Source organism: Colletotrichum tamarilloi, assembly GCF_030869305.1.
Source record: "Colletotrichum tamarilloi strain Tom-12 chromosome Unknown Scaffold_48.1, whole genome shotgun sequence".
Classification (NCBI taxonomy): Eukaryota; Fungi; Ascomycota; class Sordariomycetes; order Glomerellales; family Glomerellaceae; genus Colletotrichum; species Colletotrichum tamarilloi.
In genome coordinates this window covers 62,711-79,623 of record NW_026849431.1, presented here as the reverse complement: position 1 = coordinate 79,623, position 16,913 = coordinate 62,711, and the positions used below count along the sequence as shown (strand labels likewise).

The 16,913-nt window shown below is 53.6% G+C and overlaps 5 protein-coding genes across 5 annotated transcripts; 2 read left to right on the top strand and 3 right to left on the bottom strand.

Annotated features, from left to right (window-relative positions):
- Window positions 1–1,470: 1,470 nt before the first annotated feature.
- CTAM01_10439 (uncharacterized protein) lies at window positions 1,471–2,354 on the top strand (the record flags this gene model as incomplete). Its single annotated transcript, XM_060526454.1, has 2 exons — window positions 1,471–1,852; window positions 2,044–2,354. The coding sequence occupies 2 exons, from the start codon at window positions 1,471–1,473 to the stop codon at window positions 2,352–2,354; spliced, it is 693 nt and encodes a 230-aa protein (XP_060378871.1).
- A 2,306-nt stretch (window positions 2,355–4,660) lies between these two features.
- CTAM01_10438 (uncharacterized protein) lies at window positions 4,661–7,398 on the bottom strand (the record flags this gene model as incomplete). The annotated part of the gene is made up of 2 exons (XM_060526453.1): window positions 4,661–7,165; window positions 7,219–7,398. The coding sequence occupies 2 exons, from the start codon at window positions 7,396–7,398 to the stop codon at window positions 4,661–4,663; spliced, it is 2,685 nt and encodes an 894-aa protein (XP_060378870.1).
- Window positions 7,399–8,129: 731 nt separating this feature from the next.
- Window positions 8,130–11,889, top strand: CTAM01_10437 (ATPase; the record flags this gene model as incomplete). The annotated part of the gene is made up of 2 exons (XM_060526452.1): window positions 8,130–11,081; window positions 11,137–11,889. 2 exons carry the CDS (start codon window positions 8,130–8,132, stop codon window positions 11,887–11,889), a joined length of 3,705 nt encoding a protein of 1,234 aa, XP_060378869.1.
- A 240-nt stretch (window positions 11,890–12,129) lies between these two features.
- Window positions 12,130–12,843, bottom strand: CTAM01_10436 (uncharacterized protein; the record flags this gene model as incomplete). The annotated part of the gene is made up of 1 exon (XM_060526451.1): window positions 12,130–12,843. The coding sequence occupies one exon, from the start codon at window positions 12,841–12,843 to the stop codon at window positions 12,130–12,132; it is 714 nt and encodes a 237-aa protein (XP_060378868.1).
- A 2,820-nt stretch (window positions 12,844–15,663) lies between these two features.
- Window positions 15,664–16,819, bottom strand: CTAM01_10435 (uncharacterized protein; the record flags this gene model as incomplete). Its single annotated transcript, XM_060526450.1, has 2 exons — window positions 15,664–16,506; window positions 16,598–16,819. 2 exons carry the CDS (start codon window positions 16,817–16,819, stop codon window positions 15,664–15,666), a joined length of 1,065 nt encoding a protein of 354 aa, XP_060378867.1.
- Window positions 16,820–16,913: the final 94 nt, after the last annotated feature.

The window sequence follows — 16,913 nt, the reverse complement described above, 5'->3', positions numbered from 1 at the left end:
GGTTCGCGTGTACCGGTATCCGTTAAGGCAGCGGATCTGCGCCGTGCCCAATAGGTCTATCCCGTCTTGTAAACGATGGTGTAGAGGGAGTAGAGGCCCGAGGGTTTGAGCAAAGTGCTGGACTTGCCAGCTGGCTGAGGGAGACGCGAGTGATGATGTAGAGGTTCTCGTCGATTATCAAGCGCAGAAGGCCAGAGCAAAGTTGCGCGAATGACTCAACTCACTCGAGAGCTAATACTGCAGAGACAGAGAGAATAGAGTGACTTCTGACTTGCATCGGCAGAAGGGGGATCAAAGAGGCACACCAGGCATCAGCTGGATGTTGAGGCAGACAGAAGCCGGCAAGTACTCTTTCCCTGGTGCTGCTGCTGGCAACTACAAAGTAGGTAGCAGAAAGAAAGAGAGGGAGGGGCTGAGATGAGCTTGTGATGTAGTGCTTGCTGCAGGCTGTCGGTGGTGGTTGGCTGGTGGGATGTGGGAGGTGCCATACGCAGACGAGGAGCGCGCAGCAAACTGGCAACGCGACAAGCAGAAGCAAGCTCCACGCTCCTGCTCCACGCTCCATCTTCCTGCAGTGACGTATTCGCTCCAGATCCATGAAATCATACTGTCCGGGGGCACGCAGAAGACGAGACAGGGGGGCCGTCAGTGGCAGGGGGTCAGTGACGGACTGACGGTTGGATCTGCACCATCTGCTGCCCGCCTGGGACTAGCTGCACGGCCGGAGCAGAAGACCCTTTCTCTCCAGCCCTTTCCTTTGGGTCAGTGACCTACTTACTGTGGTAGGTATGTAGGTATTGTAACTGGTAAGTGGTCAGAGGTCACTCTTGCTGTGTCAGACTGCTTATGTGTCTCTCAGGGCAGTGACATCCGGAGTCAGGGTGGTGTCTCTTGCGTTGCATATGTCTCTGTGAGAGCCTGGATATCTCTTCCATGTACCTCTCTACCTTCACTCTGCCGAGAAGATACATTGCAGAGACCCCCGTAGATCGTGGGTGTGGTGGTAAGGTAGGCAACCACCGGACTCGATCTTGTGAAGCTATCATTCATGATTCATCCCTTCTTCAAATCTCTCTGTTCCTCGCTGTTCACAATCTCATCAATGAACTTGAGACTCAGTCGCGGCATTTGTTTGCCAACCCTAGCTGCCAGGGTAATCTTGCATTACGCCCTTTCAACTGCCGGAAATAGCGTCTACCAATCTTCAGAGCGACCATGATATCGCCGAGCTGATTGAACATGAAAAGTTTCGTAAACAATCACCCTGAAATAGCCCCGGCGTGTTTTGGAGAGATTTTGTTTCTCCATAGGGCTGTAATGCCTATCCTCGACCCTTCACCTCAACTCATCACGGGCGTCATGCTAACGACAGGGCTTGGCCTTGGATTGACACTGAGCAGCACATGTACCGGCAATCCGTAACGTTGTACCTGAACTGAACCCTTTCGGATTCACCCATCCTCGCCAACCATGTGGTCCGAGTTCTCTTTCTCTTGGAACAGCAGCATCATCACCATACGCAGTTTCTCCGGGGAAGAAAGGAACGCGCCACCCTTGGCTACTGGGGTGTCCCTGTTGCCGCCTGCGCCACCCGTCTGGATGAATCGAGGGGCGAGCAGCAATCCAGGAAGCGCCGTGCAGCTCCCCTCCATCCTGTACGCCCTGTACGCTCTGAGCTCTTCCCTTCGGACTCTTCCAGAGAGCCACTTTGGAGGGCTGCCCCTCGCCAAGCCTCAAACAGGAACGCAGCCCCGCGTGAGCAGTAACAATTCAATTCTACCTCACAGGCAGGGCGAGCACAGAATGCCCAGCGGCCCCGGGAAAGGCATCCTGTGGTCGGCGAGCTACTCCTGTAAGCACCAAACGTCAAGCACTGGGGACGACGCCAAGGCAGACATCCAGACAGATAGCGACGAACAAGAGGACGGCGGAGAGGGGCCACGACGGAGATCAGAAGCCTTTCGATTAGAACCTTGCTTGGCCCTGGCCCTGGTGCTATGCGCTTCAACTCGACACACAGTGACAGCGAAGGGGACTCTGTAGCGCTCGGCAGGTTGCAGCGGGGCAAACGTCGGGTATACGAGCGAGCTCTGACAAGTGACAACTTTGTTGCGCTCTGGCAGGTATCCCACGGTAGCGTCGTAGTTGGTTTTCTTGCCTCTCGGCGGACCCCGAGAGATCCTATTTCCAGCAGCACCAGCAGCGCAGCGCGCTCAAGTTTCTTCGTCCTTGTCTCTATTAGGGCCTCGTTCGTGCTGTCCTGCATACCCGGCGTTCCAGTCGATGTGGGTATCCTCGCTGCTGCACAGAATACGGAACAGCACTTGCAGCTCCCCTCTGAGAACACCGATTGAAATACGGGCAGGGGGGGCGAAAGAACGGTTTTCTTTTTGGGTTCGACTCTGCATGTCGGTTCGTCTTGGCCCTGGGGGAAGAGGAACTCCGGAATCCAAGGCCCCAAAGGCGTCTCCGGTATCCGTATCATCGAGTCGAACACGAGAAGACGCTAAAAACGGCTTCTAGAAGCTCTGTCCCATTCGGCCCATCCGTCAGGGTCCTGGAAGGGATTTGAACTTGTCATTGGTAAGAAACAGGGTTCGTGTAAGAGTCAGAGCTGTCTGTAGAAGACGGTCCGTTTCGAAACCCACTCCAAAGTTCAGCCAGCTCGTTTGCATCTCCATCGATATTACAACGCGTGTAGAATAGAGTCGAGACTTGAGAGCGGGCAACTGGAAACACCGGAGACCCGGGACAAGAAGTCACTTGCTGACGAATGCCACTGCGGCAACAACACGGCTCTCGTCGCTGCGGGACTTTGGATGCAAGGCATCCTTCGTACATCGAGAAGCCGATATTTCCGGTGTGAGAACCGCGCTTTTTGTCTCTTCGCTGTGATGCTCGCCGACAAACTCTCGTCTATGACTCCTTTTCCTAAGTTGGTCTGATCTCGTGGTTCCTTTTTCTCACTTTGTGACAAGGACACTGTACAACCTTGAGCGCGTTGCCTTGTCCATGCATCTTTCCGCCCTTCATCACGGGAGGTTGTCGAAATGTGCTTGATTCCGATGCTATCCACATGCCCTCAATCCCTCCAAATATTTTCGGACGCAAAGCATACCTGTCACGGCGGTGCCTTCCAAGTAGCTGACCGGCAGGCAACCCATTCTTCTTACGTCTTCGCTGGACATGCAGCAAGAGGGCGCAGGAAAAGCTGCCCGACAAGCCACATCAAGCGTCGCCGCTAACCATTCGAGAAAAGACTCTTTGCATCGGTTGCATCGTCAGCATCCAATCAGATCTGCCATGAGATCTGCCATGAACTGCCAACAATCACCCACGATGCAACTTCAAGGGCCTCATTCGCTTCCCCCGCACAATCCCTCAGCAGAGCCCCGAATGTGCAAAGCCACCTTTCTCCATCGATCTAGTGAAATCGATAGTCTGTTGTTTTCTTCACCTGCAGCTCGTGAGGGTCGTACCGTACAGTTTCTGCATTCAAGACTTTTGTGGGCCGGCTTGTAAGACGGCAGAGAGCGAGGCTTGCCAGATTCTCCTCTGCTTCTTTCTCTCGGCATCTCATCTTGTCCAAAGTACCGGACAGCAACACGGAGACTCAACCCGCCCAATGCCGTGAAGTCACTTGAGACGGGAGCATGCGTCCTGAAGCATTTCGAGATATGGAGCTTGGGCCTCTGTGCATTTGGCCCCCTCCTCTCTGCTTCTGTCAGCAGTATCAGGTATTAGTCTGTCTCTGCCTACTGCCACATGTCTATTGACGAGCCGAGGATTGAGGTATCGCTGAAGCAGCTCAGCAATAGATGTTGAAACCGTATTCTTGATTATTCAGAAGCTAGATTTTGCTTCACCGCCTGACTTGCTCTAACAGATCGCTTGCCGACAAAGTCAAAATGCTCAGGGCCTAAGCGCCATAGAAGTAGAGATTCATCAGCAAACAGAATCTCTCCGAAGCAACCAACCAATCAACCTGGGAGACTATCGTGCTCTGAATCGTGTACATCCAATTTAATCAGTCCTCGAAAAACACCTCCTGCTTTCTCTCGAAATGCCTCAGCTGTAAGTGGTCTGTCACACCGACGGGTAAGTTTCAGCGTTCCGATTCGTCTGGTCAAGGAAGGGTGCATCTCAAGTCAGCCCTGCCGTACCTAGCCCAATTCCTCATGCCAGCTGGCGCTAGAATTCGGTCGATGATTTCCATTGTTCGATCAATCGATCAATGCAAAGTCTATTATGCTAGGTAGAAAGTCCATTGGGAGGAAGCACATGGGAGTTGTTCAATGTTTGAAGGTGGCTCATAAATGACCACATGATTGGCCTTCACCGAATGTAACCGATGTCGCGGTCGACGAGAGGGGAAAGATGTACGCTTCGGTATCCGTTCATGGTATCTTTTTGAGCACTTCACTTTCTGGCTTGTCCTCGTTCTCTACGCTTTTCCCTCTCTTCCTATCCCTTACTCGCAGGCTACACTGTCACAGGGCGGGTTCTATTGCCCCAAACCATCAGCCCGTGCAGAGCCTCCTCCGATTTTTGTTTGTCTTCAGCCTTGAACTTTTTACTTCAAAGCCCGATAATCTCACACGCTCGTCTGGTGGAGCCTCAGATCCCCTCGATAAATTACTTTTTTCATCTGACATGCGGCTCAAATGGAGATCCTTTCCAGTGAGTACGCCTTGACCTTCTGACTCAGCAGGTGTCCTCTCTCACGCGAGCTCCTCTCGAGCACCTCGCCGCCCGAAACGATCTTTTGATTAGACACATGCTGCTTGGACACGAGGCCTAGAGGCAAGCGAGTCGAGAGTTCCACGTCAAGGGAGACCGGCTTAGCGAGGGCCCCAGCGCGCGCGGAAGCAGCCGCGTTGGCTGATGATCCCGTCTTTGCTGTTCGGCCATACTGAACCGCTTCGCCAACGTAGCCGTCCAGAAGGACTGTCTCGTGCAAACCGGTCAGGGCCGCGCTGACTTCGTTGCTCAGGTTGGTAATGAATTCAAGCGCGTCCGCACGGCCGCCCACGGAGGACGCTCCATTTGTAAGCCATCCACTGAGGCCGATGGAATCAATGCAGCGGGAAATGAGTTCTGCAATGAGAGAAATGGTGCCATCCGGTGGTGTTCCCGCGGCCTCGTCCTTGTCCATGTCTGTCATGTCAAAGTACCGTGATGTCCAGGCGCCGCGGTAGAGTTGTGTGCGTAGAGTGTCGATGAGTGACAGAATCTCCGTCGGGCTGAGGGTCTCGCGGAGGGCGCGCACCGTCGCGATGGACGAGTAGCTTGCGAGCTTCTCGAATGCTGTTGTGAGAGCTCGTTCGCGGAGGTTGCGGTCGTCGTCCATGTGATACACGGCCACCTCGGCCATTTCCAGCGTTTGTTCCGTCTTTTCAATCTCCATCGCCACGTCCTCTTCTTGCTCGGTTTCCGTCAGCGCAAGCAGCTCTTGCGGCGGCTTCATGTTGAGGGTCTGCATGATAGCGCGAACCACCACCAGCAAGTCCTTCTCGCCGAGCTTGGTTGCCGTGACATAGCTGAGGAGCAGCTCCATGGCAGGGTTCATTGCGACGAGATTCTGAACCAGCTTGTCAATGACCGAATCCTTGGGTGCCACCTCGGCAAGCTCACTCTTGAAGGCCGCACACATGTTGGCATTCGTGAGGTGGCCAGCAGCAACGAGGTAGATCAAGACGTTGCTTGCGGGCAGGTTGCATCGAAGGATGGCCGATTCGGGGCTCTGAATTTCCATCGAGAAGACTCTGCTGATGGCATAGAGCACCCACCTGCGGTCAACGGCAGGGTACGCTTCTGATTCAGCCAGCCACTTCCAGGTTGGCGTCTGGAGTTCATTAGAGACCACCTCCTGTTGCACTGCGACCCCGAATCTTTGCGCAAGCAGGGCTTCGAATGACTTCCAGTCTTGTGCCTGCATAAACCCATCCGCTCTCACGACATCAGCCAGAGACTCCTTGACATATTCGTCAGACAGTGTTCCTGGGAGGTAGTTTTCAAAGGTTTCGTTGCCAGCCTTGGGAAGGCTTGCTGGCACACGGTCAGACCTCGGCAGACCTCTGCCGATGGAATCGATGAGAAGGCCTTCCTTGTTATGAGACTTGGGGCGCTCAATCTGTATGGACACCAGAGTGTTGCCGACAACCGCTACCGCCATGTCGAGCTTTGACAGGAAAGTCACGAGCGTTGGCTTCTGCTGCTCAGTGGCCTCGGGGAACTCGACTGCTGTGGAAGCCTGGATCGAGTGGAAGGTAGGGTTCATCATGCTAGCGGAGGTTTTTGATAGGCACAGAACCGAGTGCTCTGAAAGTTGAAGGAAAGAAGTCAAATCCGGCAGAGGCAGACTGCCTTGCAACTTGGGCACGGCGCTCGTCAGATCGTACGTTCGGAGGACCGAACCGTAAAGCTGAAGCAGCTTTCCTGACTGGGTATGAAGCTGATATGTGGCCGATTCGGCGCCAACTTCGTCTTGCGAAGGCAAGGGCGTGACGTGGAGTTGAACCAGCGGCTGCGAAGGCGCCGTAGGAATGATACCGAAGATGATGAGGAATCTTGAGGTGATTCCTTCGCCGGTAGTGCGTGCGACAAAGGCGAGGACGTCGGGGTTGAAGGTCTTGGAGTCGATCTGGCGTCCGAAAGAGCCAAAGGCGTCCTGTCTGCCCTGAAACAGTCCATTCAAGACATCCGATGCCGCAGCGTGTAGAGAGAACTCCACCTCGTAGTTCGAGACGGTTGCAGGAAGCAGATCTTTGCAGAGGCTGTATGACGATGTGCTCCATTTTTGCTCCAATGCCTCGCCGTCCAGGCACAAGACCTGGCCGTCCTTGCACAGAGCAATAACATGGCCCTTGTCAGACTGGTTTTCGCTGAGAATGGTGGTATCGACGGCGGCGGAGGTAAACAGATGCGTGATTGGGGACTTATGGCGCACTCGCTGAGACGTGCTAGCAGAGTTTGTCTTGCCAGTCGTGTCGATCACATCGCGGCAGAGGGTAACCTTTGCGCCGGTAGTGTCTCTTGTGGAGAGGTATGTGTAGTTGTTGCGACCGCTTGAGCCTTCTCCCTGGAATCGGATCGAGTGCGGCGCGCAAGTGAAGGACTCTTGAGGCGGAATCGGGTACGATGTTCGCAGACCGGACGAGGGCACCTAAGCAACTGTTAGACGCTGTATTGAGGAGGTCCCCCGATACAGCTACTTACATGGTAAATGTTGGCTGCTTCTCCGTCCACGCCAACAACAACTTCCAGTCTCTTCCTCTTCTTGGATCCGGGCTTTTGTGTGTAAACTTCGCCAATGTGGTACTGGCCCTTGGTATGGTCGAGGGGACGCGGCAGCGATGCCAAAACGTCTGGCCGGTGGATGCGGAAAGTGGGAGCCATCTTGTATCTTCTCAAAGCCTTAGCCTACGGATACACTGTGATTTGAGATTTGGCGGGTCTCAGGTCGGGGTGCGACGGCAATGGCTCTTCCCAACCTCGAAAACCTGGCTGTGTAAGTGAAGGTCGCGATACCGAAAGAAAAAAAAAAGTCGGAGGACTCTGCTGTAGTGGGGTGCAAAAGTCGACCTGACAATGGTTTCGCACTGTCCTTAGGTGCGAGGATACACCAAGGAAGGCCGTGCGCTCGATTCCCAAAACCAACATCGTCGGATAATCTGCGGACCGCACTTCTCTATCGATTAGATAAGATATGAGATAAGATACGATAAGGAATGCTGGTGGGTCCGGGATCTTAAGTGTAATGGACGTCGCGCTACACGCCCACTGCTGCCCCCGGCGATTCGAAGACGCGACTCACGCGACTGGTGCACTCGATCCTTAGACAACCCACCCACCTCGACTTCTCGCACCCATCGATTTGCGCTACCATATTGAACTTCGGAGGAAGTCTCTGTTATGTCCTGTTTTATATAATAGACGGTGCCAAACTTCTGGGCATTGGTACTTCATCCAATCTGGATCGCAAACATCTTTCGTCACTCATCAATTCCTGATCAGTTGCATGCCCGCTGACGTAGTCTAAAGGCGCGACGGCTCTGGCGTAAGTTCTCAAGTCTCCTGTGCATATAACAAATACGCCTCCATTGCTCTACCGATGTTGCCATAACTGCATGCTAAAACGTACTTCCATAACAGCATCGCACGATCTCATGGGAACTCTCCTTGTAGCCAACATGGCCCCAGATGGGCTGGACGCCTCCCACGCCTCGAAGCTTCACCCATTCTTCGTCCCTGGGAAGACCGCCGACGCACCGAGAACCGATTCGAGTACCGACGACCAACCTCAGTCTGTCAACAGCACACCTTTGAAAAGCAAGCCCGTTCGATCTCGAAAGCAAGCACGTGCATCTCAGCAACCATCCAGCGACGTTGAGCCAGCGTCATCGGACATAGGCGAGGATGAACAAGGTCGCAAGAGGCAAAAGACCGGTGCCGGCAACCCTCCAATTTCTGGGAAGAAAAGAGGGCGGCCCAGAAAGAAGCCAAACATCCCATCTGTTGATATTACGAGCCACTTCTCCCAGGTCAACAGCGTGCCAACGACCTCGCTTGCCAACGAAGTCCCACAAACGCCCGATCCCGCACCGATACAGCCCGATATAGCTGCCCTCCCACTAAACCAGGCTCCTGTTTCTCTTTTGAACATCATTGATAACCCTTCAGATACGACTTTGAATGCGACGAATGCAGCTCCTGTTGCTGGAGAGGAACCCAAAAAACCTACCAAAGTGCTCAAATTCAATCCAAAGACCGGCACAATTGGCTCGCCACCGAAGCCCAAAATAAGCCCTGCAGAAACATTCAAAGGCGCAAAGGCATCCAAGTCACTGGCCAAACCCACCCGTATCGTAACCATCAAGTATGGAATTGATGTGGCGTCCCGCGAACGCATAGGCTCAAAGATTGAGCAGATTCTCACGACTCCAACGAAAACGACCCCCCGAGGGCCTCGTGCGAAGGTCTCCAAGCAGGACCAGGACAAATCAAAAACGAAGGACACTCATCCTCTGTTTCTGGGCAATGCCAAGAAGGCTGTAAAGTTGGTGGACGCGCCTTCCGCCGCTCCCAAACCGCCTAGAGCCACCATATTCTCATCCACCCCATGCTCTCCCAGAAAGCAGCGGCTAGCCCCAACAGCTGGCAAGATTCAGCTTCCACAATTCGGTGTCCGATCTATGGGCCTCAAAGTTCCAGGCGCCTGCCACCCCGCATGGCCGACCCAGGGGATGGCACACGTACGGGGGCTTCTTCCCGAAGAAGAGCGTCTCCCAGTTGCAAAAGACCCCCCGGTTTCGTCCCGGAAATCTAAGGGGCAAACTACAAACATCTACCCTGGTGAATCTGTCATAGATCAGCTTGCCAAATCGCTAAACACTCTGAGCATCAAGAAGTCAGTCCAGGAGGCCGCAGAGGACTATGAGCCGCCACCCGCGGAGCTCCGCCTTCCCGAGAAGCACTTTGAAAGCGGTCGCAAGCTTCGGCAAAGGATCAAGCGAGAGCTTAAATCTGTTCTGCCAGTGACTTCGAGTGCAGACAGTGATGATGAGCTACTTACTGCGTCCAACCGGAAACCCCATCCTTCAGTGGCCCGCCTTTACAACATGCTCGAAACCAATCTCTCAGCCTTTGACAGGTCGCAATGCGAAGACCTTCCGTGGGCACATAAATACGCACCAATCAGCGGAGAAGAAGTCCTTCAATTCGAAGAGGGCGTGTTGCTGAAGGAGTGGTTACAGACCTTGACCGTTCAATCAGTCAACACAGGTGCTTCCACTTCCGCCTCCGGTACAAAAATGGGTTCGGCGGCAAAGAAGAAGCGGAAGCGCGCCAAGATGGATGGATTCATCGTTTCAGATGGTGATGAAGTAGATTTCCTACCTTCGGTCTCTGACGACGAGGATGAATGGCTACCGACACCTGTTCATGGTGGCCTGAAGAAGACTGTAGTTCGCCGCGATGTTGCGAAAGATGCGAGCCGCCTGACCAATGCAATTGTCCTTAGCGGACCTCATGGCAGTGGCAAGACGGCTGCAGTCTACGCTGTAGCAAAGGAGCTCGGCTTCGAGATATTCGAGATCAACGCCAGCAGCCGCCGCAACGGCAAAGATGTCATGGAGAAGATTGGAGACATGACGCAGAATCACCTTGTTCAACATAACCGCCAAGGCGGCAAGGTTGATGCCGGGGACAACGCCGATGACGAGACAGCAAAGGACATCAAATCTGGCAAGCAAGGCACTATGACATCGTTCTTCAAGGCAAAGGCGGTTCTCAAACCAGAAGCGGTACCACAGCCTGCCGACCAGCCGTCCGAGGCATCCAAGTCCGCAAAGGCAAAGACTCAGAGCCAAAAGCAATCGTTAATCCTCCTTGAAGAGGTCGACCTTCTCTACGAAGAGGACAAGCAATTTTGGGCTACCATCATCAACTTAGTCTCGCAGTCCAAAAGACCGTTCGTCATGACTTGCAACGACGAGACTCTGGTTCCATTTCACAGCTTCATGCTTTATGGTATCCTCCGCTTCACACCACCCCCAGCGCTCTTGGCGGTCGATGTACTCCTACTCATTGCAGCCAATGAGGGTCATGCTCTTAGCCGGCCAGCCGTGAGCGCCCTCTACGAATCAAAGGGTAACGATCTTCGAGCGTCTCTTATGGAGCTCAACTACTGGTGTCAGCTAGGAGTTGGCGATCGTCGAGGCGGCTTTGACTGGTTCTATCCGCGATGGCCAAAAGGCTGCGACAAAGATGAGAATGGCGACGTCGTGCGTGTAGTCAGCGAGGGAACGTACTTGGAGGGCATGGGATGGATCAGCCGTGACCGAGCAGTGGTTCCCAGCGTGCGTGCTGCTGAAGAAGAATTGGTGAGCCAATGCTGGCAGGGCCTCGGAATGGATTTAAGCAACTGGCATGATTCACTTGACATGGCCTCGTGGGCAGACAGCGTGATAACTTCTTCGCCCAGCGAGAGGGCTGTCGCGCTAGACGTGTTCTCCGAGTTCTCTGATCTCATGAGCGCGGCTGATGTCTGCTCTGATGGGGACTTTGGCCTCAAGTTCCAGGTGAGTAGTCTAAATGACGCTCAGCATCGCGCGACTATGGCTAACAGATACGCAGGAACCTCTCGATCCCACACAACCAGATCTCCCTATCAAAACCCGTGATGACTTCATTTTAGGCCGGCGCCTACTTGAGGCCCCATTCCAAACTGACTACACTCACACGGCCACCACTATCGCCACCGGTCTCAAATGCGCCGCTCGACAGCTTCTCCAATCCGCACCCCTACGACACGGCAGTACAGTCAATATGGATTGTTTCCAAGAGCACAGCGCAATCCGTCAAATGAAAAAGTTCTTTGTCGCTCCTTCCCGAGAAGAAGCAGTGATCAACCGCTATGATATGGCCATGGCTTTCGATCCCATCGCTATCTCTGAGAAAGCAGCGGCTATGATGGCCACCAGTCTCGAGCCGTCAGTTTTTGACCGTACTATGCGTATGATCACTCTTGAGGTGGCACCCTATGTGCGCAGTATCATACACTACGATTATCGTCTCATGCAGAATCGCATGCAACGGAGTGGTCTATTCAGTGAAGGCGGCAGGCAAGGGAAGAGAATGCGTAGTACTCGTGCCGCCTATTCGGCATTGGAGGGTGTCGCGCGCGGCAACATGCGCAAGGAGAACTATTTTGCCGCAGAAATCAGCAGTCCTCTGGTCATGAGAACTGCAGGAGAAGGCTGGCAAGCTGCTGTGGATGAGGCCATGAGCTTGATGGAGCAACCGCCAAGTCCAGCCGCCGAAAGTGAACCTTCTGTGGAACCTCCCGTGGAAGCAAACAACGCTGTTGTATCGACCGCCGAGGAATAGATGAACATAATGAGTGCATTGCATTTGGGAGAAGCGAGAGTATAAAGGAAGAAAGGGCGATTTGGCGCAGGTGAAGGAGTACAACGGAATGGTGTGAAAACTGGCAGGAGATCCGGCTTAAATAGTATGGCCAAATAGCATGTCATCGTAGCCATTCATCTTACTTGGCTTTATTTCACCGGCTGCTCCAAAGGTTGCGACTGTGATGCCGTCGACTCACATCCGCATGAATTCAAACGGCTAATAATAATCAGACCTCCGCCGGGACCTTCGATCCACGTACTCTGGCTGGCGGGGTGGTGAAGGAAATCGTTGATCACCGCGCCGGCTCCAATCCTCCACGGCTTCATTGTATCGCGGCCTTGGTAGACGCTCCTCCACGAATCGACTCCCGGCAGCTTCTGACCTGTTTGACTGCTTCTCATATCTCACCATCTCATTCTCCCCCTCCGCGCCGAATCCACGCGATCGCCCTCGGCTATCCCCTTCGATTCTACCTCGTCTTTCGAAGCGCTCGCTCGGAGACGGGAGGTAGTCATCAGAGTAATACGAATCCCCTTCGCTCTCACTTCCATAGCCGCGCGACCGTCTGCCGCCGCGGCTACGGGGAGGGTGGTACTCCCTCTCGGACAGCCTCCGTCCGTCGCGGGGGTAGTCGTTGCGGTCCCAGACGTTGTGGTCGTCGTAGTCGATATACCCATTGTGGCGGTCCCGTATGGCGTTGCGCCTGCGGGACCGGCGGCCACCTGGTGGTGGCGAGTGTTCCCAGTGCTCCTTTTCTGAGTGAATTATGCCGCGCGGCCAGAGCTTGTGGACGGCGAGGGAGGCGACGGCAATGGCGGCGATGAAGACGGCTGCGGTTTTTATGCCGGGTTTCTTGTGGTGATCGCGGGGTCCCGCGGAGGAGGAGCGCGAGCGGGAGGATGGGGAGTAGGAGCGCCGCGTCCGGGCCATGGTTGTGTTTCTCGACCGGGTTGTGTTTATGAGGGCGCGACTGCGGTGGCTGCTATTAGACTGAGACATGCGCGGTGATATGTGAACAGCAGTGTGTGCGTCGTTTAGAGATGAGAGCTAGGTAGGTATTCGTGTTGTTGTGAGATGTCTCGGGTGTGTTGACGCCGTCAATGAGACCGGCCTGTTCGAGTGAGACAGGTTCTTTGGTGGTTTGAAGAGAAAGCTCGGTGACAGGAAACCTGTAACAGGAGATTACTCGGACCGGAGGTCGAGGTAAAAGGGGAAATGAGACCACTAAGAGGAGAGTGAGGGCGAGGATTAATGAATGTAAATGACGATGAGCCCGTATCTGGAGGCTAGTAGGCGGTGCGAAAAGCAAATGAAACTTTGGGAGCCGGCTCGTTGGGCTTCTTCCCCCGGTATCAGAGCCCGAACTATGAGGAGTTGGGATCGTCCGAGCGAGGGTCAACCCGGCACGTCGGTCTTGAGTGGGAATCTGGCGCGAGCCTTTGGGTTTCTTAGTGGGTTGGTCACGCAGAGGGAGAGAGAGAAGCGCAGCGAATTTTTCCGACTATATGCGTAGTAAAAGCCTACTGCAAGGACAGCGCCGACGGCGGCTGTGCGTAATTCTCTTTCTGCGGCAGACGTACGGCTTGGGTAACTTGCGCAGCGTGTGGGAGGAGGAGCAGCAGATAGGTTAGAAACAAGTCCGGTCTACGGCTGGCTAGGGACGATGCCGTCAACACAGGGATCTTTCTTGTGGGATGGAGGGGAGGGGAAGAGAGACGGGCGAGTCAAGAACTTTGGGGGGGAGAAAGGCAGAAGGCGAACGGAGGGACGGGTTAGGTATTGACTTGTTGATAGGGTCGGATGGAAATAGACGTGGTTTGATGGGTGATGGGTGAGATTTATGGGAGGACGGAGCGCAAAGGGTTTGGGTGAGAGGGAGGTTTTATCGGATGGTCTGAGAGTCGGTGAGGGCTTGCAGGATGACCGAGAGGCGCATTCGATGAAAGTAAGCAAGTTAGGTAGTTCACTCGATACCGCGCGATAAATGTGAGTTGTATGACAAGAGGGCAGATGGTCAAACGTTCGCAATCTTGCGGGGGAAAGGATCCGATAACAATGTGAGGAGAAGATATGGAAGACTTCTTGTCAGACCGGGAACCCGTGGTGTGGTTGTGATATTACTTGGACGTTGTGTGGTTGTGTGCAGACAGACAGGGAAGAGCGAGACAAGCTTTCCTTGGCTCGGGTTCGATCCCCGGAACTCTGATGCACAGAGGACCACGCGGGTGGTTTGGAAGAGAGTAGCATAGGGATTCCCTTTGCTCTTCTCCCTCACCCTTTTGACGGTTCCCTCGGCCAATCGTTTGCCTGCCTGTCGAAAGGAGGCTCTATTTCTGTGGCTCTCTTTTGCCTCCGATCAAGCGATTGATCGATTGAGTTATTGTCTCGGATGAAGAGCCGTACGTTACTTCTGGTAGGTGGCAATCTGGGGATTCGATGGACATCTGCATTACGACTTGAGTCGGGAAAGGAACGTCCCGACAGGTGGACAATGGATCCTTGGGATTTTGGAAAGTGAGTGATGGCAAGGCCTGGAACCTCATTGCCGTCTATTGGAGGGTGTGTTGGCCGTTTAGATTGTGTTAGATCTGTGTGAGACAGAACAGGAGATGGGCGAATGATGAAGTGGGTGAGGTTTTAGAGGCGGGCTAGTCTACGCGTGCTTGCGACGTGATGTTCAGCGATTGGCCAATGCGTATTGAGGCCTACGGCTGTGACGACACGCAGGTATGGTCTAAAGCGACGGATTTTCTTATGGGGGGAGACTTGAGGTTCGGTAATACGAGTTTGATGGTGATGGTTGTAGCATGCCTCGAGGTAGAATGTGCCGATGAATATGTTTGGTTGTTAGGTCCTCGATATCTCATAGGGTACGTCATGAGATCAGCTAGCAAAGAATCAAGTAGAGAACCGGTTCTGGTATAATCATGGTCTCTTACCAATGGCTTTCATCTTGCATCTTTAGAGATTTATGTTGACAAGCAGGCCGGCTTGGCAACAGAGTCTGAGCCTAGCCTGTCATCCTCCTTACGGAGCCGAGACTGAAGTCATCTCTCTCTCAGCGGCCCTCCAATCTCATGAACAGCTTCGGGGTGTTGTACAGGATGACTTCACTGACTAGCGCAAGGAAAGGAAGGCTTTTTTATTATGTTTTCTTTCACAACCCGTGGCTATCGTGGCTCGTATGCGCGACCTAGGGTATATGGGGGCTTTTGACTTTCTCTGCAATGAGATAGCTTAGAGCATCTACTCATGCGAGACTCGTGATATATTGTTTCATCTCATTGATACTGAGATGTTGTTAGAACCTTCATCACCAAAGACTAACCATACTATCTCAGTAATGACCTTGTGAGAGTCTGCCATCATAAGGCAGCATGAAACCAGACGTGATCATATTTGTGACTGGCGCTCGGCGCAGGAAGTCTCGGCTCATCTGTCGTGGAAGCTAAGCAGCCAGTTGTTCATTTATCATAGCTGGATTCTGGCGACGCAGATACTTGACCAATATGCCATGCATCTGGCTGGCCCTTTGTTCAAGTGATAAAATATACACTACGACTGAGAGATGTGGCTGGTCACAGACGTCTGAAAAGGAATAATATCATAGCAGCTTAGCCAGAGAGTTTTATTCGTCTCTCCTAATATCCCGTACGCCAGAAATTCCAAGCAAGTTTTGAACACAATACAGAGTCCCTCTAAAGTCCTGAGTACTAGCAAGGAAACATCTATCTTCCTGAAAGTACTCCCTCACAGGATTACCAACAAGAAAGCGAGCAAGAACATCCACCCTCCCAACCTCGTCCAAGATCTGCGCGGAGCCTCTCTCAACGTGGCCGCCATCCTTCTAAACGTGTCATATTTCTCACCTTTCAGAGCGGCCTGAAGATCGGCCAGGTCCCGCTTCATATCACCTTCCGCGGGCGTGTAATTCTTCTGCATCTTCATCTGCTCCAGCAAGTCCGCAGCAGTCCATCGCCGCTTAGGATCTGGAGTGAGCATCTTATGAAGCAGGTCCTCGACGAATCGGTGAGGCGAGGGCTCACAGCCACGGCCCCGGGGAGCCAGTGGGTGAATGCCAAATTCTGCGCCATCGGTCAGGTCAGGCTGGATCAGCCTATCCGACTCCCACCGTTCCCTCGCGGATCCGCGGCCGTCGTAGTAAACGCCGAAACGGTGACAGTGCCAGAGGGCCATGCCCAGCATCCAAATGTCGGATTCGAACGTCGGCTTTGTGTTGGCGCTGAAGCCGTAATACTTGCCTGGACAGCGTAGCTCAGGGGCCGTGTAGCAGTCGTTGCGTAAGTTGTGGCTCAGGACTTCTGGAACGAGGCTGTGTCCGAAGAGCTTGAAGCGAACGCGCGACGAGTCTTCTGAGGGGAAGGGGAATACGTTATGGAGGCGAACGTCTCCGTGTGCAGTCCCTGTTGCGTGGAGGTAGGCGAGGGCAAGGAGGAGGTCCCAAGCTACGTCGAGGACTATATGGTCTTGTGTAGTACCTCTCGCGGATCGCCATAATCCCTGCATGGAAAGTCTCTCGACGATGAAGACCTTGTCTTTTGGGAGGAAGTCGAGATACCTTACAATCGTTTTCTATACCCACCGTGTGTCAGCATCTCATTCATGAACTCGGGGAGGACGGGTAGGTTGAACTTGCAGGAGAAGCCTCTTTGGTGGGCTTTACCAAGTCCGCTGCGAGATTCGCAAGCTTCTCTTCCCGGGTAGCATCGAGTTGAGGAAAGCCGACAAATGTCACGTCTCTGATGCCGTCAGCATCTCTCGCAGTGATATACCTACGGCCGTCTCGCAGAGATCGGAAGTTGGGTTCGTCGCCGACGGGACCTTCGTCCGAGTGTAGGATGCCCTTGAGGCTCAGGGGGTTCCGATTTGCTTCTCTGTGCGACATGATGATGATTTTGCAACTGAGCTGCTTTTTCGAACTGATATCTGAATCAAGGAGACGTTTACCATCGTGTATGCTGGGTAAGATATATACAGAT